Here is a 26,058-nt window from a genome sequence, read left to right as displayed (position 1 = left end):
CCAGACTTTGCAAAAATTGGATTTATGTTTTAAAAATGTTTAAAAATCATATTTCCTATTTATTTTTATTATAAAAATTCGTTTTTAATTTCTGAAAATTCTAAAAATTATTATTTTAATTCCGAAAATTATTTTTAATTCACAAATAAATCTGAATTAATTAGTTAATTAATTTCAGTTAATTTTTAATTGATTAATTAGTCAATTAATTCGAAAATTAATTGATTAATTGATTTAATTAATTATTAATTGATTTTAATTAGTTATTTAATTAGATTTAATTATTTAAAAATGATTTAAAAATTCTGAAAAATAGTTTCGAGCTTTAAAATATTATTCTAAATTATTTCCAAGGCTCGATAATTATTCTAAAATTATTTCGGAGCCAGAATGGGCCAACCGAACCCTGTTTATTAACCCGAAATTGATCCAACGACCCGTTTTAATTCCGAAAAATGTTTTAAAAATCATTTTAAATACCCGAAAGCATATTTATGACCCGAGACTTCTTTATAGATGATATGTCATTGATTACGTGATGTATTATGTGTTATACGTGACCTGTTGTTTGACTATCGGTCTATATATTCGGTGTTTACTTGGTTATTGCATAGATTTCAATCCGTTAATCGGATTTGGGTAAAACGAAGGGTAGATAGAAGTATGTGTTGAATAGAATCCTGTGAGTTGATGATTGATAGATGCTTATGATATGTGAGCAGAAGAGGCAAGGCGTAGGAAAGGGAAACAGGTAGTTGAGGAGTAAGACGATTGTGATTGAAAGCAAGTGCAGGATAGTAAGCTAATATCAGGCAAGTGTTCTGAACTTTCTCAAGATATTGTAATTCTTGATAGTCTTGTTGACATTGCAAGTGCTTTGAAGCACGGAAACCTAAATCCTGATTTCAGTTATTGTTCTTGAGCTATGAACCATATTCTTTCTAAGCCATTGATTATTGTATACCCAAACATGAACCACAAATCTACGATACTACTCCACAAATACATACAAACTAAATACCAGACACTGAACTGAATTATTATATACTCAATCCATGATATCTTATGCTTTGAAAGACCAAATCCTTGAAACCCTGAAACGTTATTTCCTTTGTTATCCAATTCTTTCATTACCCAGCATTCAAGCTTTGAAAGTACCTTGTTGATCCTTACAAGGATTGAAACCCTTTCATTGTTAAACATTTATTGTTGTTAATGATTGCGGTTATTGTTTATTATTGCATATTCTGTTATTATGTTAGAATTGGATTTTTTTTATAAAATTGTGGACCAGATTCGTGGTCAGACCATATAATGGTCAAGTTAGGCCAATGTGTGCCTTGGATCCAGTAGTTAGAGCAATGCTGTGTGCCTTGCTCGGGATTAGTGCGTGACTGATCAGCAGCCTAACCTTGGTTTTAAATTAAAAGTATAATATCCAATTCTAAATCATAATCCATTGTTCACTTGATATCATAACCATATTCACCTGATGATCATTATTCTCAGTTTTGTCATTGTGACTTGTTGAGCTAGTTAGCTCATTTGTGCGATATTGTTTATATTCTTTCCAGTTAAAAATGAACCAGTTGGTAAAAAGGATCCCCAGTCCAGCGCGAGAGCTAGGGGTTCAGGTTGAGAAAGCTGAGCTAGTAGGCTTCTTTTGGAATAATTCAAGTTTGTAAAAGTTTGTAATAATGTTTAATACTCAGTTTGAATTTGAAATAGTTGGGATTTGAACGGTTTGTAATATATTAGTGTGTTTGGCTTGTGTGCATACTTTAACCTGTTGCGGTCCGTGGTGGTTGGTAAGTAGGGTCATTGCATATATTATTATTATCTTTATTATTGTTATAAGCATGTTATAATTAAGGTGTGTGTGTGGACCCCAAACTTCTGACCCGGGTTTGGAGGGCGCCACAAGTTTGGTATCAGAGCTACATGTTATAAGTCACTGACACAAGCCTAGGTTAACGGGAATGGGTAGAGGGTTAGGATTAGAAGTAAGGCATAGGATGATAGAACGTTGAGAGGTTGAGTGTTTCGGTATATCAGGTATTAGTGTAATTTGCGTTATGGTACGAGATTCTTATATTACGATATGATTTCAGATAGCAGAGATGGCCGACTCTTTTATTCCCGTATCAGCTGATCACTCAGAGCCTTCAGTTGGAGCACCAGCATCGGATCCACGTCCTGTTATTCCACCAGCATTGGCTATTCTACCTCCACCGGTGTTGCAGCCCGTACCATTGTAGGCTATTCCACCTCCAGGCATGAGGCCACCTGTTAGAGGACCCCCACCTGCTGATTCAGGCTTTACTAGTCATTCAGTCACAGGAGTACCTTTCCAGTTCTCTTCCTATCCTGTTCCATATCATCAGTTTGAGGCTTGCCTTATGGAGCAGCGATTCCTATAGGGTCAGATCCAGGAGTTATTGCATATCATGCGTACCAGAGAGATGGGGAGTGGTGATAGGCGATTTAGGGAGAGGCTTCAGGCGTTTCGCAGAACAGCTGCTGTGAGGATTGCTGAGGCTACACATGAGGACATCACCCCTGATTTCCTAGTGGAGTGGGCTAAGTGGATCCTAGAGGAGCTTGAGGAGATAGGAGGTCCAGATTTGCCATGATTTAGAGATTCTGAGATGAAGATGCTGAGTAGTGTTGTTATGATTATGTAGTATGGACAGTAGTGTATAGTGTGTATCAGAAGACTTTTGAGTTGTATTTATAGACTAGCGATGCTGACTAGTGAGTAGGTTGTTGTACCCTTTTTGCTTTTACTTTCGAAGCATCTTTACGCTTGTACTACCCTAAAACTTTTGATCTATATATATTAGTACCTTTTTCCTTTCCAGCATTGTCATTTATTTTATTGCACCTGTTTTACCTTACCTTATTTATTGCACAAGTTATACCCTGTGATACCATGTACCCTGTTTTCTATAACTGTTTATATTCTGTAAAGAAGCATGCAATTTACTTAGTTACAACTATTTTCAAAAAGAGATATTCCTGTTTTACAAAACTTTTCTTTTATGCAAATATTTGATTCAAAAGCTAAATAAATTGATTGATTCTTTACAGAAAATGCCTCCCAAAAGAAATACCCGCACCAACACCCAGAATGAAGAAACCAACAACAATAACAATCAAAATGATATAAACCAGAATGTGAACCCAGGACCCATGGACCCAGCAATAGCCCAGATTCTTCAAATCTTGGCCCAACAAACAGTTCACCTGGCACAACAACAGCAGAGACAGACCAATCCCCAGGTAACTTTCAAAACTTTTCAGGCAGTAAACCCACCAGAATTCAAGGGTTCCTTAGAGCCAATTGAAGCAAATGTGTGGTTAAAGGAAATAGAGAAGGCTTTTGCCTTGGTAAAAGTGAAAGAGGAGCAGAAGGTTGAATTTGCAAGTTACTATCTGAAGAATGAGGCCACCTATTGGTGGGAAATGGTGAAAACATTGGAAAGTACAGATGTTATTACTTGGGAAAGGCTTAAGGAATTGTTTTTAGAAAAGTATTTTCCTCAGTTTGTTCAGGATCAAATGGAGCTGAAGTTTTTAGAATTAAAGCAAGGAAACATGTCGGTAACAGATTATGAGGGGAAGTTTGAGGAATTGTCAAGGTATGTGCCGTCGTATATTGATACTGATAGAAAGAAAGCTAAGAGATTCCAGCAAGGCTTGAAGCCACGGATCAGAGAGAAGGTAGCTATTTTTGAATTGGATACTTATGCTGGGGTTGTACAGAAAGCTATGATTGCAGAGACAGAGAGTGCGATGTTCCAGAAAGAAAAGGAAAGCAAGAAAAGGAAAGTTGAGGGAAGTGAGGGTCAGTCACAAGCAGGGAAGTTTCCAAATTTTAAGAAGGGCAAGTTTCAGCCAGGGAGAAATTTTAATTTCAGGAGACAAAATGTAGGATACGGAGGCCAGGGCAATCGTTCAGCTAATGTGAATCAGCCGAATCAGTTGAGATTAACTTTTCCAGATTGTCAAGTATGTGGAAAGAAGCATGGAGGAGTTTGTAACAAGTTGAATGTGGTATGTTTTAAATGCAACCAGAAAGGGCACTACTCGAGGGAGTGCCGAAATCAGCCAGCAAGAGAGCCAGCAAATAAAGATCAACCTATCCGGAATCCAGCAGTGAAAGTTCCAGTCATTGGATTTACATGCTTTAAATGTGGGAAGCCAGGACATATGGTCAGGGATTGCAAGACACCAACCCAAGTTAGTAATGCATTGAGAATTATGGGATCTACCCTATCAGTAAATGAGACTCCAAGGGCTAGAGTTTTCGACATGTCAGTGAAGGATGTTATCCAGGATACGGATGTCGTGGCAGGTACGCTTAATGTGAATTCTTTATGTGCCAAAGTGTTAATAGACTCGGGAGCAACTCGATCGTTTGTTTCACAAGATTTTGTTAGTAAATTAAACTGTCCAGTTGAGTGCTTAAATGAAATAACGACTGTGGAATTAGCAAATCAAGAACGTGTAACTGTGAACCAAGTTTGTGGAAATTGTGAGATTGAGATTTCTGGTAGTAAGTTTTGTGTAGATTTGATACCATTTAAGTTAGGAGAATTTGATGTGATATTAGGGATGGATTGGTTATCTAAGCATGATGCTCAGATAGATTGTCGAAATAAGAAAGTAATGGTGAAAACGCCAGACGAAAGAATAGTAACGTTCAAAGGTCAGAAACAAGTAAAGAAGTTCTTAACGATGATTCAAGCCAAGAAGTTACTACGGCAAGGATGCGAGCATTTCGTAGCATACATGATTGACAAAAGTCAGGAGCCAGCAAAACTTGAAGATATCCCAGTAGTGAATGAATTTCCAGACGTATTTCCCGACAAATTGCCAGGACTTCCTCCAGATAGAGAAATTGAATTTGCGATCGACTTAGCACCTGGAACAGAACCAGTATCCAAGGCCCCGTACAGAATGGCGCTTGTTGAGATGAAAGAGCTAGCAAAGCAATTACAGGAATTGTTAGAGAAAGGAGTAATTAGACCCAGCGTATCCCCGTGGGGAGCCCCGGTATTGTTTGTCAAGAAGAAAGTTGGAAGCATGAGACTGTGCATCGACTATAGGGAGCTCAACAAGCTGACAATCAAAAACAAGTATCCGTTACCCAGAATTGATGATCTGTTTGACCAATTGAAGGGAGCCAAGTACTTCTCCAAAATTGATTTAAGATCGGGATATCATCAACTAAAGATCAAGCCAGAAGATATACCAAAGACAGCTTTCAGAACAAGGTATGGACATTACGAGTTTTTAGTGATGTCTTTTGGATTGACCAATGCCCCGGCAGCATTTATGGACCTGATGAACAGAATTTTCAAGGAATATTTGGACAAGTTCGTTATAGTATTTATAGACGATATTTTGATCTATTCAAAGACGGAGGAGGATCATGCGGAACATTTAAGGACAGCTTTGGAGATTTTAAGGAAAAAGAAGTTATATGCTAAATTGTCGAAGTGTGAGTTTTGGCTACAGGACGTTCAGTTCTTAGGACACATAGTCAGTAACGAAGGGATCAAAGTGGACCCGGCAAAGATCGAAGCAATTACGAATTGGGAGAGACCGAGAACACCCACTGAGGTAAGAAGTTTCTTGGGATTGGCAGGATATTATCGACGATTCGTTCATAATTTCTCAAGGATTGTCACACCATTAACAAAGCTTACACGAAAGAATGAAAAATTTATATGGAATGACAAGTGCGAAGAAAGTTTTCAGGAATCGAAGCGGAGATTAATCACAACACCTGTTTTGTCACTTCCAGACGATCAAGAGAATTTCATAATTTATAGCGATGCTTCCTACAAAGGATTAGGATATGTTCTTATGCAACACGACAAGGTGATTGCGTATGCGTCAAGGCAATTGAAACCACAAGAACAAAAGTATCCTACTCATGACTTGGAGCTAGCAGCTATAGTTTTTGCTTTGAAGATTTGGAGACATTATTTGTATGGAGAAAAGTGTGAGATTTTCACGGATCACAAAAGTTTGAAATATATATTTACCCAGAAGGAACTTAATATGAGGCAAAGGAGATGGTTAGAATTGATCAAGGATTATGATTGCTCGATTAATTATCATCCCGGTAAGGCGAACGTGGTGGCAGACGCATTAAGTCGGAAGGAAAAGTTAAATGAGTTATCAGTACCTGAAGATATATATAAGGAATTTCAGAAATTGGAATTGGAAATTAGAGTTTGCGAACCTGAGGAAGCGAAAGTGTACAGTATGACTTTCCAGCCGGAGTTGTTGGAGAAAATAAAGAAATGTCAAAAAGATGTAATGGATCAAGATATAAATCGTTTGGTAGGTGAAGAATTATGCACGCAGAAGGATGATCAAGGCATTTTGAGATTTTCATCTAGAATCTGGATTCCACCAGTGACGGAGTTAAAGAATGAAATTTTACAAGAAGCACATAGTTCAAGATATTCCATCCATCCAGGAAGTACCAAAATGTACAGAGATTTAAAGAAGAATTATTGGTGGCCAGATATGAAGAGGGAAATTGCGGAATGGGTTAGCAAATGTTATACCTATCAGAGAGTTAAAGCAGAGCATCAAAGACCAAGCGGATTGCTACAGCCATTGGAGATTCCAGAGTGGAAGTGGGAACATATAACCATGGATTTCATAGTTGGATTACCAAGGACAAGGGCTAATCATGATGCCATTTAGGTTATAGTGGATAGACTTACCAAGTCAGCTCATTTTCTGCCTATAAATGAAAGATTTTCGCTCGACAAGTTGGTCCATATGTACCTAAAAGAAATTGTAGTTCGTCATGGAGCTCCAGTGTCTATCATATCTGATCGAGATCCAAGGTTTAATTCAAGATTCTGGAAGAGTTTTCAAGAATGTTTGGGAACAAGACTGAATATGAGTACAACTTATCACCCCCAAACGGATGGCCAAAGTGAAAGAACGATCCAGACAATCGAGGATATGTTACGTGTTTGTGCTATTGATTTCAAAGGAAGTTGGGACGAACATTTACCCCTGGTAGAGTTTGCTTACAACAACAGTTATCATGCCAGCATTGGAATGCCACCCTATGAAGCCCTTTATGGACGCAAATGTAGATCTCCAATATATTGGGACGAAGTAGGAGAACGCAAGATACTTGGACCTGAACTGGTACAGCAGACAAAGGAAGTTGTTGAACTTATCCAGAAAAGATTAATAGCCGCTCAAAATCATCAGAGGAAATATGCAGACCAATCAAGGAAAGATATGGAATTTGAAGAAGGAAGCTTGGTATTACTGAAAGTGTAACCATGGAAAGGACTAACGAGGTTTGGAAAGAAAGGGAAGCTAATCCCAAGATATGTCGGACCTTTTGAGATCCTAAAGCACGTTGGCAAAGTAGCTTACGAATTGGCGTTACCTCCGCACATGGAGCACATTCACAATGTTTTTCATGTATCGATGCTTAAGAAATATAATCCAGACTCCAGGCATGTAATAGAGTATGAGCCAATAGAGCTTCAGGCAAATTTATCATATGTAGAGAGTCCGATAGAGATTCTAGAGGCAAGAAAGAAAGTATTGAGAAATAAAGTGGTAAAGTTAGTAAGAGTATTGTAGAGAAACCCAAAGGTTGAAGAGTCAACCTGGGAATTAGAAAGTGATATGAGAGAAAAGTACCCTCATTTGTTTTCTTAGGAGATTCTGAGTACAAAATCCTTTTAAGGGGGGAAGGATGTAATATCCGGGATATATCGTGTAATTATTTTTGATATTATTATGTGTGCCCAGTATCTATTCTGTGAGTTAATTGTTAAGTGTTATCTGTACTTGAATATTCAAAAATAATATTAATTGAGTATTTTAATTTTTATATGTCCAAAATAAAATATAGATAATTGTTATATCTTCCTAATTATTTTTATGTTGATTTATGGATTTATAAAAATCATATGAAATTTCTAAAATCTTTTTCCGGGTAATTAAAATCTATTTTATAAAAACGGGAACCAACCGACGTCAACCGTTGTTACGTTTTTGGAACCCGAAACTCTTCCGAGAACTCCTTCCTAACCTAATTGTAATAATCCGAGCATATTCCATGTTTCGACTTTTTCGATCCGGCGTACGGTTTGTCCTGCGCGGGTCCCGGCGCAACATTTTCGATACAATATTCGTTTCGGTAAATCAATAAAACCCGTATTTTCGATAAACGGGAGATTTTTATTAAACTATCCCAATTATCACTTCGTAATACGTATAACCAGGCACTGAGACCAAGACCGCAGTACAAATTGTACTGATTTGGATAATTATCCCGAAAACCGATACCGTTTGGATCAGTTTTTACAGATAAACGTACTGTTTTATATCCGGAATGATCCAACGGGATACAAATTTTCCGTAATTATAAATAGCCTTTTACCGTATTTTATTTCGTATCAAAATCATTTGCAGATAGTTAATTATATAATTTTCAGAGAAAAACCCTAATTACATAAACTGTTCTAAGAATCAAACAGCAAAACGAAGGCGTTACCGATCTCTGTTTTTAAAGCTTGAGTAACAAAACGAAGGATTTGAGGTGTTCTATCAGATTCTGAGCTTTGTTTCACTGCAGAAATCAAGGTTATTTTTCTAAAAAATTATTTATTTTCGAATTTATTTTATTAAAAATATGAATTTTTGTTCGGATGATTGTTTGTATGATTTGATGATTGCATGTTGTAGAGCTTGTTTTCCTGATGATTTTCATATGTCATACGTCTGATTTGGAGTTCAATAACATGTTCAAATTTGAGTTTAATTTTCGAATTTCAAAATTAGGGTTTATAACCCGTATGAATGTTCTTAATTGAAATTTGGGGGTTTCTTATTCTGTGATAGATTGATGTTGTGTTATAGTGGGTTGTGTTCTCTGTGAAATTTGCAATCTAGTCGTATAAGTTTCATGAACCAACGAGGTCTGTAGAGAAGGGAGTTTTGTTTTGAAGTTTTCCGATGTTCGCCGGAAACTAGAAAATTTCACGGCCAAATTCCGGCCAACTCAGGGATTGTTAGGATGAATTGATTGCATGGTTGTGTTCCTGATGTGGTGTAGATGTGATCTGGAGGTGTTGGTGGAGTGAGGACGCCGGGAACGTGTTCTCCGGCGAACCCGACTATTTTCCGGCGACCCCCTGGAAAATTACAGTTTAGTACCTATAGTTTTGAAAACGATGCAGTTTGGTCCCTGTAGTTTCCAGACTTTGCAAAAATTGGATTTATGTTTTAAAAATGTTTAAAAATCATATTTCCTATTTATTTTTATTATAAAAATTCGTTTTTAATTTCTGAAAATTCTAAAAATTATTATTTTAATTCCGAAAATTATTTTTAATTCACAAATAAATCTGAATTAATTAGTTAATTAATTTCAGTTAATTTTTAATTGATTAATTATTCAATTAATTCAAAAATTAATTGATTAATTGATTTAATTAATTATTAATTGATTTTAATTAGTTATTTAATTAGATTTAATTATTTAAAAATGATTTAAAAATTCTGAAAAATAGTTTCGAGCTTTAAAATATTATTGTAAATTATTTTCAAGGCTCGATAATTATTCTAAAATTATTTCGGAGCCAGAATGGGCCAACCGAACCCTGTTTAATAACCCGAAATTGATCCAACGACCCGTTTTAATTCCGAAAAATGTTTTAAAAATCATTTTAAATACCCGAAAGCATATTTATGACCCGTGACTTCTTTATAGATGATATGTCATTGATTACGTAATGTATTATGTGTTATACGTGACCTGTTGTTTGACTATCGGTCTATATATTCGGTGTTTACTTGGTTATTGCATAGATTTCAATCCGTTAATCGGATTTGGGTAAAATGAAGGGTAGATAGAAGTATGTGTTGAATAGAATCCTGTGAGTTGATGATTGATAGATGCTTATGATATGTGAGCAGAAGAGGCAAGGCGTAGGAAAGGGAAACAGGTAGTTGAGGAGTAAGACGATTGTGATTGAAAGCAAGTGCGGGATAGTATGCTAATATCAGGCAAGTGTTCTGAACTTTCTCGAGATATTGTAATTCTTGATAGTCTTGTTGACATTGCAAGTGCTTTGAAGCACGGAAACCTAAATCCTGATTTCAGTTATTGTTCTTGAGCTATGAACCATATTCTTTCTAAGCCATTGATTATTGTATACCCAAACACGAATCACAAATCTACGATACTACTCTACAAATACATACAAACTAAATACCAGACACTGAACTGAATTATTATATACTCAATCCATGATATCTTATGCTTTGAAAGACCAAATCCTTGAAACCCTGAAACGTTGTTTCCTTTGTTATCCAATTCTTTCATTACCCAGCATTCAAGCTTTGAAAGTACCTTGTTGATCCTTACAAGGATTGAAACCCTTTCATTGTTAAACATTTATTGTTGTTAATGATTGCGGTTATTGTTTATTATTGCATATTCTGTTATTATGTTAGAATTGGATTGTTTTTTTTATAAAATTGTGGACCAGATTCGTGGTCAGACCATATAATGGTCAAGTTAGGCCAATGTGTGCCTTGGATCCAGTAGTTAGAGCAATGCTGTATGCCTTGCTCGGGGTTAGTGCGTGACTGATCAGCAGCCTAACCTTGGTTTTAAATTAAAAGTATAATATCCAATTCTAAATCATAATCCATTGTTCACTTGATATCATAACCATATTCACCTGATGATCATTATTCTCAGTTTTGTCATTGTGACTTGCTGAGCTAGTTAGCTCATTTGTGCGATGTTGTTTATATTCTTTCCAGTTAAAAAGGAACCAGTTGGTAAAGAGGATCCCCAGTCCAGCGCGAGAGGTAGGGGTTCAGGTTGAGAAAGCTGAGCTAGTAGGCTTCTTTTGGAATAATTCAAGTTTGTAAAAGTTTGTAATAATGTTTAATATTCAGTTTGAATTTGAAATAGTTGGGATTTGAACGGTTTGTAGTATATTAATGTGTTTGGCTTGTGTGCATACTTTAACCTGTTGCGGTCCGTGGTGGTTGGTAAGTAGGGTCATTGCATATATTATTATTATTATCTTTATTATTATTATAAGCAGGTTATAATTAAGGTGTGTGTGTGGACCCCAAACTTCTGACCCGGGTTTGGAGGGCGCCACATCTCGTACATAGCATCCATCCTCCTCGACAGCCTCTTATATTGGGCATCAGGCATCCTAGCACCCTCCTGAGCTCTAGAAGAGCCTGCCTCATCACACCCCGGTCTAGCCATGGTAGCACCAGCTGCTGAACGTCCTCCTGGAAGATGATAACCCAGCCCATGCTCCTCGGGCTCTCCACCAGTCCACTCCTGCATTGCATTCAGAGTCCCGGAATCAATAGGAGCGGCCGGCAGCTGCAACTGCTCGTGAGAAGGCCACTGAAATCCTATTGCTCGGCAAAGCTTTGTAACAATAGATGCATAAGGGATGTTCATGTGCTTCGCTCCCCTCAAAAACTTCAGAATTCCTTGGTAGATGAACTCACCAAGGTCCACATAGTACTCCTCATTCAAAATACCCCATAACAACTGTGCTCGCTCAACTGTAATCTAATGTGCATGTGAAGTAGGCAGAATATTAGCACAAATAAAGGCATTCCATGCACGGGCATACCTATTCATCGCAATCGCCGGAAAATGACGATACTCATTAGTCTCAGTCTTGAACGTCTAAACCGTGCCCGGCCTACGGAGAGTAGCACAAATCAGGTCCAAATCAAACTCCTCGGAGGGTTTCTCATTCCAATTCTCCTCCGTGTGCTTCCTCTGGCGCTGACCAATCACACGGCGAATCGCCTCAGGATGATAATCCACCGTCAGCCCCCGTACAACAGAAAACCCATTCTTTTCAGCCTTTGCGTTCGCATAGAACTCACGAACCACGCTCATCGGAACCGCCTCCGGTGACTTACAGAAAGAAATCCAACCCTTTTCAGCAATCATTGGCAACAACTCACCATCCCTCCCCGATGGTAAGAATTCCCTCTCCTTCAAAATCGGCTTATCCAGAAGCCTAGTATACTCCTCCTCAGCAGCCTTATCAAACAAACGAGGCCTCGCAGCTGTACCCCTCGAAGAATCAGCAGTAGAAACAGTGCTGCTGCTATTAATCATCCTGGATCTCTTGGGTGCCACTGAAACTGAGAAAAAGTACTTAAGATTTGTGTTTTTGAATATGGGAGAGAGTTTTAAGTTTGAAAGTGTATGGGGGAGTATATGGAATAGTTGTATGTATATATAGGCTAAAGATTAGGGTTAAAATTTGATTAGGAGTGGGGTTGAGGGTTAAAAACGTGGGTATATGGGAAAAGGATTCGTAGGTAGTGGGTTTGTGTTTGTATTTTTATATTTTCTGATTTTTTTGTGTTTTTTATTAGGTTAAAAACAAAATTCAGGCAGTCGGGCCCTGAGCGGTCGCTCAGCAAAGCTGAGTGGGCGCTCAGCTTTCTGAGCGGTCGCTCAGCAGAGCTGAGCGGGCGCTCAGGGACCTTCTAGAAAAAAAATTTCTTGGCCTGGTTTTTAAGATTTTTTTTGTGGTTTTGGATAGGTTACTAACTTCTAAGGGTTCCTATAGTCACAAATCATGGGTTGCCTCCCAAAAAACGCTTCTTTTTCGTCATTAGCTTGACGTAGGGTACTTCGCTCAAGTTGACAATAAAATGGCACTAACCACTTCCCGGTTTGCCGTCTCCCCATAGTAATGCTTCAAACGCTGACCATTAACCTTGAATGCTTGGCCCAGATCATTCTCAAAAATCTCCACCGCTCCATGTGGAAACACAGTTTTGACAATAAAAGGTCCAGACCACCTTGATTTTAACTTTCCAGGAAAAAGTCGGAGACGAGAGTTGAATAAAAGAACTTGCTGCCCTGGCACGAATGACTTAGGATATAACTTCCTGTCGTGCCACCTTTTCACTTTTTCCTTGTACATTTTGTTGTTCTCGTACGCTTGGAGTCGAAATTCATCAAGTTCATTTAACTGAAGCATCCGCTTCATTCCAGCTGCATCTAGATCAAGGTTCAACTTCTTCAATGCCCAATAAGCCTTATGCTCAAGCGAATGACTTAGGATATAACTTCCTGTCATAGGATATAACTTCCATGTGGAGACTACCTTGATTTTCACTTTCCAGGAAAAAGTCGGAGACGAGAGTTGAATAAAAGAACTTGCTGCCCTGGCACGAATGACTTAGGATATAACTTCCTGTCGTGCCACCTTTTCATTTTTTCCTTGTACATTTTGTTGTTCTCGTACGCTTGGAGTCAAAATTCATCAAGTTCATTTAACTGAAGCATCCGCTTCATTCCAGCTGCATCTAGATCAAGGTTCAACTTCTTCAACGCCCAATAAGCCTTATGCTCAAGCTCCGCAGGTAAATGACATCCCTTACCATAAACAAGTTAAAACGGGGACATCCCAAGTGGAGTCTTGTATGCTGTTCTGTAAGCCCAAACAGCTTCATTGAGCTTTAAAGACCAATCCGTCCTTGACGGACAAACAACTTTTTCTAGAATGCGCTTGATCTCTCTATTAGACACTTCTGCTTGACCATTTGTTTGCGGATGATAGGCAGTAGCAACACGATGATTCACATTGTAGCGCTACATCATAGAAGTGAACTTGCGGTTGCAGAAATGTGACCCCTCATCACTTATGATTACTCGTGGCGTTCCAAACCTTATGAAAATCTGCTTATGAAGAAATTCAACACTACCTTTGCATCATTCGTCGGTAGAGCCTTGACTTCTACCCATTTTGAGACATAATCGACTGCCAGCAAGATGTACTGATTATTGCAGGACGAGACAAATAGTCCCATGAAATCGATTCCCCAAACATCAAAGACCTCGAATTCAAGCATCACATTTACCGGCATCTCATCCTTCCTCGTAAGATTCCCCACTCTTTGGCAATGATCACACCTTAAAATGAACTGATGAGCATCCTTAAACAAAGTAGGTCAGGATAAACCTGCTTGCAGAATACGAGCTGCCGTCTTCTCACCACCATAATGTCCACCATAAACTGTGGAGTGGTAGTCTCGTAATATCCCCTCCGTCTCATAGAATGGGATACATCTCCTGATGATCTGGTTAGCTCCTTTTCTAAACAAATACGGTTCATCCCACATATACCACTTCACCTCATGCAAAAACTTCTTCTTTTGAGCTGTATTCATATTAGGAGACATTATATTGCTGACAAGATAGTTTACAATATCTGCGAACCATGGCTCTTCCTCCTGAACTGCGAACAACTGCTCATCCGGAAAAGATTCGTTGATCAATGTCTTTTTATGTGAAGTAGAATCGGGATTCTCCAATCTAGAGAGATGGTCAGCTACTTGATTCTCAGTACCTTTTTGATCCTTGATCTCTAACTCAAATTCCTGTAGCAAGAGCACCCAACGAATAAGTCTAGTCTTCGAATCCTTCTTGGAAACCAAATAGCGAATGGTCCCATGATCAGTGAACACTGTCACCTTTGTCCCAAGCAAATAAAATCGAAAATTTTCGAAACCAAAGACTATAGCCAAGAGATCCTTCTCAGTAGTGGTGTAGTTCATTTGAGCTCTATTTAAAGTCTTACTAGCATAGTAGACCACATGAAAGAGATTATTCTTGTACTGCCCAAGAACTGGCCCACCACATAATTACTCGCATCACACATCATCTCAAAAGGCTCTGTCCAATCAGGTGCCGTAATAACTGGTGCAGTTATCAAACTCTTCTTAAGAGTCTCGAATGCCGTCAAGCATTCATCATCGAATTTGAAAGGCACATCCTTCTCGAGCAAGTTGCACAACGGCTTTGATATCTTCGAGAAGTCCTTGATGAAACGCCGATAAAAACCCGCATGACCAAGAAAACTACGGATTCCTTTCACAGAAATAGGTGGTGGAAGATTTTCAATGACTCCCACCTTGGCTTTGTCCATCTCAAGACCCTTGCTAGAGACCTTATGCCCAAGAATAATGCCTTCACGCACCATAAAGTGACATTTTTTCCCAATTGAGCACCAAATTAGTTTCCACACACCTTTTGAGCACCGCACGAAGATTGTTCAAACATTCATCATACGAATGTCCAAAGACGGAGAAGTCGTCCATGAACACTTTGACATTATTTCCGATCATATCAGGGAATATAGCCATCATACATCTCTGAAAAGTGGCAGGTGCACCACATAAGCCAAACGAAACTCTGCGAAAAGCAAACGTGCCAAATGGACAAGTGAAGGTAGTCTTTTCTTGATCCTCTGGTGCAATACATATCTGATTATACCCCGAATAGCCATCCAGAAGATAATAATTCTCATGACAGGCCAACCTGTCAAGCATCTGATCAATAAATGGAAGAGGGAAGTGATCCTTCCTCGTGACCTTGTTCAACTTTCTATAGTCCATGCATACCCTCCATCCTGTGACTGTTCGAGTGGGGATGAGCTCGTTCTTCTCATTTTCTACCACTGTAATACCTTCTTTCTTAGGTACACATTGCACAGGGCTCACCCAAGAACTGTCAGAAATAGGATATATGATTCCTGCATCCAGCCACTTCAAAATTTCTTTCTTCACCACTTCTTTCATAATAGGATTAAGTCTTCGTTGTTGCTCAACAGTTGGCTTACTACCTTCCTCTAGCAGAATTTTATGCATGCAATACGAAGGGTTGATTCCTTTGATATCTGCTATAGTCCATTCAATAGCCGATTTGAATTCTCTCAAGATCCTCAAGAGCTTGTCCTCCTCACTACCTGAAAGGTCAAATGCAATAATAACTGGTAAAGTAGATGCATCACCTAAAAAAGCATACCTCAAGTGTTCAGGCAATGGTTTAAGCTCCAAAGTAAGTGCTTCCTCAATAGATAGTTTGAGCTTTCCTTTAGCATTTTTGAGGTCAGAAGTACCAAGAGATTCAAATGGCATGTCTAGCTTTCACCTCCAAGGAGAAGCATTTAGATATTGTTGTTGCGCATTGCCATCCTCATCATCACTGTCAAATTCCCCCACTAAGGCTTTCTCTAAGGCATCAGACCTTAACATCTGATCAAGTTCTGAAGTTACCGCAGAATCAATCAAATCCACCTTTAAGCACTCCTCGTCTTCTGTAGGGAATTTCATTGCTTTGAATACATTGAATGTCACATCCTGATCCTGCACCCTCATAGTAAGTTCACCTTTCTGCACATCTATCACAGTACAGCCTGTAGCCAAGAAAGGTCTCCCCAAGATTATGGGAATCTTCTTATCTTCCTCAAAATCCAGAATAACAAAGTCTGCAGGAAAGAAGAGCTTATCCACCTTTACTAGCACATCCTTCACTATGCCTCGTGGGTATGTAATAGAACGATCAACCAATTGTAGAGACATGTAGGTGGGCTTTGGATCAGGCAAATTCAACTTTTTGAAGATAGACAATGGCATCAGATTGATGCTTGCTCCTAAATCGCACAGGCATTTGTCAAAAGACAACTTGCCAATGGTGCAAGGAATGGTGAAGCTACCTGGATCTTTAAGCTTTGGAGGTAATTTTTGTTGCAGCACAGCACTGCACTCTTCCGTTAGAGCAACAGTCTCAAGGTCATCCAGTTTCACCTTTCTTGAAAGAATACTCTTCATAAATTTTGCATAACTAGGCATTTGTTCCAGAGCCTCAGCGAAAGGAATGTTGATGTGAAGTTTCTTGAACACCTCCAGAAACTTACCGAACTGCTTATCCAGCTTTTGTTGTTGCAATCTCTTAGGGAAAGGTGGTAGAGGATAGAGATGTTTCTCCCATGTATTACCCTCAGGCAGAGTGTGTTCAACAGTAGTCTTCCTTGATTCCACCGCTTTCTCCTTTTGCTTAGCTTCTTCATCACCAACTTCAGCTTCTTCGTCTTTTGCTTTTTCTGCATCAGCAACTTTTCCAGACCTTAAGGTAATAGCCTTGACTTGCTTTTTAGCTTCCTTTCTTCCTGGCACTTCAGTATCACTGGGAAGTGTGCCAGGTTGACGATTGAGCACTGCATTGGCTATTTGACCGATTTGATTTTCCAAGGTCTTGATAGAAACAACCTGACTTTTGCACAACAGCTTAAGTTCCTCGAAATCAGCACTAGAAGGTGGAGTTGCACCTCCTTCTTGAGGATATGATTGCCTTTGAGCATAATGATGTGGTTGCTAGAATCCAGGTGGATTAAACTATTTACTTACACCTTGCTGATATGTTTGCTGAATAGCATTCTGATTATTGCTCCAGCTGAAATTGGGATGATTTCTGTTGTTAGGATGATAAGTAGCTGGCACAGGCTGCTGCGGTCGCTGATAATTGTTCACATACTGAACAGATTCATTAACAAGAGAACACTGATCCATAGCATTAGGACCTGCACAAAGCTCACAGACCATAGCTATCTGATTGACTCCATAGGTGGCTAAAGAATCTTCCTTCATAGACAACGCTTGGAGCTGTGCTGCAATAGCTGTAGCTGCATCAACTTCCAGAATACCTGCTACCTTCCCAGGCATCATCCTTTGAGTTGGGTTTTGATGCTCATTTGCAGCCATAGGCTCAATAAGATTATAAGCCTCAGTATAGCTTTTGGCCCACAAAGCGCCTCCAGTTGCTGCATCGAGCATGGGCCGAGATTGGACCCCCAAACCATTATAGAAATCAGTGATCACCATCCAATCAGGCATACCATAATGTGGACACTTTCTCAACATCTCCTTATAACGCTCCCAGGCTTTGCACATGGATTCTGTAGGCTTCTGCGCAAACTGAGTAAGAGCACTCCTCATAGCCGCAGTTTTCGCCATTGGATAGAACTTTACCAGAAACTTTTGCGCAAGATCTTGCCAAGTAGTGATGGACCCAGCTGGTTCAGAATATAACCGGTCCTTAGCTTTATCCCTCAAAGAGAACGGGAAAAGCCTCAACTTGATAGCCTCATCAGTCACACCATTATATTTGAAAGTACTACAGATCTCGACAAAATTCCTGATGTGCATGTTGGGATCTTCAGTAGCAGCACCTCCAAAAGAAACATAATTATGCACCATCTGAATAGTGCCCGGCTTGATTTCAAAAGTGTTAGCCTAAATAGCCGGATGAAGGATGATTGACTGAATGTCATCAATTTTAGGCCGAGAAAAGTCCATAAGAGCTGGATCTGCCGGAACTATACGATCACCCATGATTACTGGTTCTTTCTGCTCACTCTCTGTATCTGAATCTTCAAAATCTATCTTCTCCGGAATACCAAGAACTTCATCTGTCTCCTCAGCCGTATCTAAAGTCCTCTTGCGAGTACGAGAACGTGTTTGCATAAACACTCGCTAAAGTACCTGAAACACAACCGGAAACAATAAGTAACAAGTCTTAATCAATGAGTCATAATGACCACTGATGGTAAGTACATAAACTAAACAAATACGCCGAGTCCCCGGCAGCGGCGCCAAAAACTTGTTAGGGCGGAAAACACGCGCTAATAATACACGCAAGTATACGCATTCACAACTAATATATAATACTTTCTAGTTCGTTCCCACAGAGACTCAGACTAATTATGTTCAATTACACTCACTCACCAATGTATAATTACTTCTCAATGTCAAGACAATAACACTTAGATTTGATTAACTAATCATTAACTACAATTAACTACGAGAATTAAACACTTAATTGATACTTGAATTAACAATATTAAACAAACATGAGATCACAACTTCATTACTACTTCCTTCAATAGTTATTGTTATTACCATTAGCATGTAACGGTGATGACATTATTCGAACAACACGAAACTGATAAAAGCCAACTTTCGTTGTACTAATATCATTCTACCAAACATCCACAATTAAGATAGAAGTTGAATAGACATCAATTATGTTGAGACCCTATATGTCTGCAGAATTTGACAACATAACGATTTAAGCACAAGTTATTCCTTATGATTATACAGGACAACTAAAACGGTTAGAGTTACCCACTAATCATGCATACACATACATGAACCTATGCTAGCATGGCAAGTTCTAAACCTCAAGATCCACCGTCGCTTCACAAGAGATTAACACCCTATCTTATATGTTCACGACGCACATAAGACGAATAAGCACAACCAATACTAGATATCATACAATCATCACACACTAAGGTATTAAACAACTAACTAAAGAATTCCATAGTAAATCCGTACGACCCCATGATCACGATTAGCCCATGATAGAACTCATCGTCATCATGGGTTCATATGAAAACATGATAATAACACGCGAGAATAACTAAATAAACTACATATATTAAACCAGAGTACGTCACAAGAGTAAATAGGTTCAAAGTAAAGAAAACTAGCATCCACTGTTACAACGAAATAAAGAATCACAAGAAACTATGCTTCCTCTTCGTTGCAATATGCTAAAACGGTCTTCTTCCTTATATTTTTGTTACCAAGAAATGTTTAACATTTTGGGGGCTAAGTTGTTTTATATTTTTTTATAGCGAAAATTCGATAAAATTTCATTTTTTTAGTTTTTCACATTTTTAAATTATAGCATTATATTTGTTTATTAAAATTTAAAATTGATAAAATAAATTGGACAAATACAAGAAAAATAAAACATTAAATAATTTTATTCAAATATAAATGGAGTACATTCAAATATTTTTTTAAACAAAATACAAAATAACTTAAATATTTTATTCCGACAAGAATGGTCAAGCTTTAACGGTATTGGAAGAACCGCCTTTATCACCCTTATCGTCGTCTTTCTTTTTCTTCAAATTTCCGCCTTCGCTTACGCCTTTCCTTCTTTTTTTTTTTGCGCTCAAGCGCCATTTGAATACGGCGGAGAGCTATTTCCACGTCTTCTTCTCTTTCGGGCTAGTCGTAAGCCACACCATCGATAATTACCTTGTTATTGTTATTGTCAAAATCATAGTAGAAAACCATTTTTCGGAAAATAGAGAAGAGAATGTTGAAGAGAAAATGTAGAATGAAAATAGAGAAGAGAATGTTGAAAAGAAATGAGACTACAAGAGCTATTTATAGGCTGAAAATCTGAATTTTATAATACAAAAATTAAATTTAGGCATAGAAAAAAAATATTGCGGAAGCTGAGGGTAGGACTGTTGAATAAATTGCCACATTGTTTCATTGCGGCAGGTACAACTGCCGCAATGAAACAATGCGGGGGGTCGGTCAAACTTCTCAACTGCCGCAATGAAACATTGCGGTATGTCGGTCATACTTCCCAACTATTGACCAGTCAATTCTTATTAATATTGGCACATAAATTGATATTAATATTTGCACAAAAATTAAGTTTGAATTCACAAAAAAGTATAAAATTAATAATATAAATTTTATTATTAAAATTGATAATATTATTTTTTAAACTAAAATAACTCATATGATAATTTAAAGAAAAATTACAGAAAAAATAAAATTGATAAATTTTATTATTAAAATTGATAATATTTTAAAATATTACTTTTACTTATATTTTAATGTTAACATATTTTAAAAAATTAATTACTGTTGAATATTAATATTATTTTTATACTTCTAATAGAAATATTAATATTAGCTATTTATAATAGTAAGTTATATTTAATTATAAAAGAATGATATTTAAAACTAAAGGGGCATTAAAAACTAAAGAGAGGGGCAGTTCGGGTATTAAAAACTGTGGGCCGGCCCAACAATGAAACATTGCGGAGGCCTCGATGTTCCCTGTGCATGGCCACCTGACGCAATGAATCATTGCGGAGGTCTATGCCCGCATTGGAACATTGTACCCTCCCGCAATGAAACATTACGGTGGGTTGGCTGCCCGTCCTTCCCAACCCACGTTGACTCCTGATTGGACATATATATATATATATGGCTACTCCAATAGAAACCAATTTAGAATAGAAACTAGAAACCAAATATTTTTTTTTAAAATCCGATTTCACTGTATTTTTCTACATCTCTCAACGATCGATTTGCATAACATATCTTTTATATTTCGAATTAAATTTTTAAAGTAATTGAACCGTAATCGCAAACCATATTTCAGTTTGGGTTTGAGTCGGTTTAATATCGATTTGATTTATGCGAATTATGCGGTTAACCCGAACCGTGATCACCCCTGATATCAAACAAAATTAATCTGCGGACCCTTAGACAACAAAAGAAAATCTCCATTATGACCCTATTCTATACTTGATACCAATAAACAAAGAGGGCCTAAATGTGTATGAAGACTAATATGCAGTTGTTTAACATAAATTTTACAAATTAAAAATAGAAATATAAAATTTTGAAGAAAATTAGAAATTGCAAAGAATTCAAAAAGTGAAGTTCATGGAACCCAGGAGCATACGGTTCTGCCAGTTGTATAGGAAATTTCTTCATTTTTATACAACTAAGTGTTTGAAATTGTTCGAGAGAAGGGAAAGCTCCTTTCCCAATTTCCAATTCTTCGAGATCGTAGAAACATTTTAATCTTAGAATTTGAAGACTTGGAAACCCATTCTCACTGCATACCATTTTGTTTCCGCTGTACACTTCATTAAGCAACTGAAGAGCGGTAAGATTCGACAAACTTCCCAGATCGGGCATTGGATCTTCTCTAAACTCACTGTGGATTAGACTTAAGTCCGTGACTGAATCGGGCAGATGACGTAGTTCCGATGGATCTCTTAGAGTACCCGATAACTCAACGCTCCTGAGACGATTGCAAAACGAGAGTGGTTTGATTGTTGGAATATCACCATATTCAAAACATAGGGTGAATGTTTGGAGACTTGTTAAATTAGTAATGGACTCCAGCGTGTAACTGTATCCTTCTTCTGCATCTCCTTGATCATCATATACATGGAGTGTATGGAGTTTGGTGATATTAACAGTATCAATCTTCATCCATTGTTTAAACTGTATAGTAAAGCCTATGTTCCTTAACTCATGGAGCTCACATATATCTGGAGGAACTGTGTAGGAACTATCCGATGAACCCCGCAAAGTTTGTAGGTTTTTCAGCTTGCCTACACTTGATGGAATTTCTATAGGTTCTTGAGAATAACACGTTAAGCCCAAGTACTTTAAGTGAACTAAATCTCCTATTTCTTCTGGTATTATATCTGAAAGTAGGCTTGTCATATCTAGAACTTTGAGATTTTTGAATCTGGTGCACACCAGCTTAATTTCTTTTATTTCAACTTTACCTCCCAAATACTTTACTAGTGTCAGTGAACGCAAATACGAAGCATCAAATCTACGCTCAAGTAATTTCATGTACTCACCTATTCCATTGTAAATGACATGACGCGCAGCTCCTTCCAACAAATGGATGGCATCTGTTTGTTGTTTACCCGAGTCCAAAATGGCCAACAACTTCTGATCCTTTGCTTTATTTATGGCAAGATCACGGACAAGGTCATGGACCCGGCAACTCTCAACTTGTCGGTTCCATCCCCGAGATTCAACTTGAAGCAAATTGCGATTAATTAGCTCATTCAAATAATCTTCAGCCAATTCCTCCATGACTTCTCCTCCTTCATCAGCTTCTGATATAAATTCCTCGGCCATCCATTGAAGCTTTAACTCTTCTGAGTAAATCTCATGGTCTTCCGGGTACCTTGCAAGGTAGAGAAAACAGTCTCTCATACGAAGAGACAAGTCATTATAACTTAAGCTCAGTATTTCCTCAATCTGGAAAGAGCCTCCTACCTTCAATTGTCTCCATATATGCTCTTTCACCTTTGACCAATAATTATAGCTCCTGTTGTGCAGCAATAGGCCGCTCAGTATCACAATTGCAAGTGGTAAACCTCGGCATTTACCAACCATCTCCCTTCCTAATTTCTTCAAATTCGGGGTTGCTGGTTCTGCTCTCTTACAGAACAATTGCCAGCTCTCATCTTCTGTTAGAAAACGGAGTTGATGGACGTAACAGTTGTCATCCACCATCTCTGCTAATTTTTTGTTTCTTGTAGTAATGATGATTCTACTACCGTTCTTCTGGTTTGGAAATGCAATTTTTATCTGGTCCCATGCCTTAATGTCCCATATATCATCAATCAACGCCAAATAGCGGCCTTCATCTTGAAGTAACTTTGGCAGGTACTGCAGCAAATCATGCTCATCCATGGTTGACATATTTTGTTCGTGCTCAGGCCCCATAAAAGATTTTACTATCCTCTTCAGAGCATCTTTAATGTTATATTCATTGGACACACAAACCTTAACATGAGTGTCGAACTGTCTCAACTCGCTAGAGTTGTACAATTTGGTGGCAAGTGAAGTCTTGCCCAAGCCCCCCATTCCGTGAATTGAAATGACTTTGAGGGAGAGATCCTTGCTATCAAGTTCAGCCTTCAAAGTCTTAAAATCGTCCTCGAAACCAACCACTTCCACCTGGTTATTAATGGCTGTTGTTCTTAATAATGTTCTCTCTTTCTGCTGCTTGTTTGGAGTGGCTAAGATGTTGTCAATACGGTACTCATTTCGCCTATCCTTGACCACTGCAATCCTTCCCTTGAGTGAATCTATCTCCTTGCCGATATCATAAAGCGTAACTTCTTCTTTGATGATGCAGACACAGGCCCGTACACGATCCAAGATACCTTGTTTCGGAGCTGCATGTTTTTGTTGGTGAGCACTGAAATCGCTCAGAATTTTCACCGCATTATTGGCGACATCTCTGACGTCGTCCACCCAGTTGCGGATGAGCTCCTCTTCCAGCCTTGATTCTGCATATCTTACGGAAGACTGGAGGTAGCGCAACTCATCTTTCAGCCACCTTAAATTATCTTTCACTTCTAGTAGAATGTTAACTTCTTGTGCAATAAATGCACCAAGCTTTTCAATTGCTGAAGACACGATTGCATCAACCATTTTTCTGTATCAAGCTTTATGAGGTGATGAAGGTACTGATCTGTTTTAACCGAAAACCGAGGCCAACCTGCCCATGCTCTCCCCTAACTCAGAGAGGTTAGCAGCTGGTCAACTGAAGTGTGTTTATGAGTTGTATGTTTGGTTAGGCCATTTGTATACATTATATACTACACAAACCATGCATGTGAGCAAATGGTTCAGAGATTATTTAAACCATCTGATCGAACAATAAGTAATAATGGTACAAACTTGACTTTCTTATTTGATGCCGGATATGGTGTCCCTGTAACATGCTTTTAATTATACAAATTTTCCACAACAATCAGGATGCTGACTTTTTTGGATGCTAGCAATGTAACAATTAAAAATATACTAAATAGTTGTTAACTTGTACTTGGTTGCTTTAAAAATTTGCAAATTAGATGCAGAAAGACTGAATGGACAATTAAAGTTTAGTAGTTTACTAATCCGATGAATCCAAGTATTAATAAAATAGAAGACAATTAAAGTTGACTTGTTACTTGGAAGCTAATTGTTGTGTTTTTAAAGTTGACAGAGCAACTCCAAGATAATTAAAATGATTAGCTAAATAATGATCATTTAAAGTTTTGTTGAATTTGTGCTGCATCAGTATTAGCTATATTAGTTAGCTATATTCCTTAATATTATTTTATTATTATTTTAAGATATTAAAATAAATTTAGTTTATATTTAGTTAAATATAAGTGAAAAAAAATATTTAACAAAATAGTAATACATTTTTTTTTAATTTTTTTTACAAAAATACGACTTTGCAACCAGATGCAAATTCAAATGCAACCAGATGCAACCTCAATTTTAACCAAAAAAAATCAACATTTTTTAAGAAAAGTTGCACATGTGGTTGATTTTGGTTGCAAATAGTATGTTTGATAATTTCTCTAATTTTAATATATCTATATATGACCAAACACAATTAATAAACATTACTTATATATCTATTATAAAATATATAATTGTATTAAAATATATTTTATTTTTATAAATTTTTATTGTATATTAAAATAAGTATTAAAGTTACAAATATTAAATATAAAATAAGAGCATTTAAAACATATGTTATGTTTTAAATAATATAAATATATGTATGTATCAATGTGTAATGATCTAGGTTTAAATTAGGCAAAAACGGACATGGACTCTTTAGCTAATGGATACTGGATCAACAAATATAGAAGACTAGATAAAAGATACTACAAATATTGTTACTGTTGGAGGGGTACTTTTTTTAGCTAATATGATCCTGCTACCTAAACTTTTTAGCTAACAATTTATAGTGCTCTTAGTCAGGTATGTTTCTAAATTACTGCTAGTACATAATATAGCAAATCCACATTAACTTTATTAATAAGCTAAATCCACTTATAAGTTATAAGTGATACTTTGATTTCACTATTTTTAATTACATTAATTTTTGATTTCACCCTTTTTATAGTTACATTAACTTTTGGTTTCACCTTTTTTAATCTCATTATATTCTAATTAACAACCTTTATTAATAAACGAAACCAACTTTTTAATGTTACTTTGGTTTCATTTTTGTTAGTCCCTCAACTTTGGGTTTCACCCTATTTAGTTGCATCAATATTAGGTTTCACCTTTTTGAATCTCATTATAATTCTAATGATATAATTTTTATTCATCTTTTATTTCAATGTTACTTATAGTTCTATATTTATTATTTTATACATTTTTTGATCTTTAAATATCGTATATTTATATTATTTTTATATAAATGAAATTCTATATATTGCTGTTATAGAGTGGTTATTTGATTTCACCTTTATTCAGTCTCACCAATTTTTGGTTTCACCCCTTTTTGAATCTCATTATAACTCTAAATGTATAATTTTTATTTAATTTTTGATTTATATATGAATTATAATTCTTTATATATTATTTTACCCATTTTTTGTTCTTATATATTTACTAGCCTAAAACCCGTGCTATACACAAATTATTTTTAATATTATATAATTTTTGAATTTAATTTTCAGTGAAAATTTTAATCTCTGAAATTTAATTAGTAGAAATTTTTAATAATATAATTTGATAATAATTTTAAATATACACGTGTAT

At 37.1% G+C, this 26,058-nt stretch overlaps 1 protein-coding gene across 1 annotated transcript in view; it reads right to left on the bottom strand.

Moving 5' to 3' along the window:
• LOC141686410 (putative disease resistance RPP13-like protein 3) overlaps positions 1–24,086 on the bottom strand; it is a 42,780-nt gene extending 18,694 nt beyond the window's left edge. Inside the window, exon 1 of the mRNA XM_074491448.1 lies at positions 21,428–24,086. Within this exon, the coding sequence (XP_074347549.1) occupies positions 21,428–23,940 (2,513 nt within the window). The 5' untranslated portion in view covers positions 23,941–24,086. The remainder of the gene's footprint in view (positions 1–21,427) is intronic.
• Between the last annotated feature and the right edge of the window lie 1,972 nt (positions 24,087–26,058).

Source organism: Apium graveolens, chromosome 9, assembly GCF_009905375.1.
Source record: "Apium graveolens cultivar Ventura chromosome 9, ASM990537v1, whole genome shotgun sequence".
Classification (NCBI taxonomy): Eukaryota; Viridiplantae; Streptophyta; class Magnoliopsida; order Apiales; family Apiaceae; genus Apium; species Apium graveolens.
The sequence above is the reverse complement of the archived record's forward strand: the minus strand, read 5'-3'. Positions and strand labels throughout refer to the sequence as shown.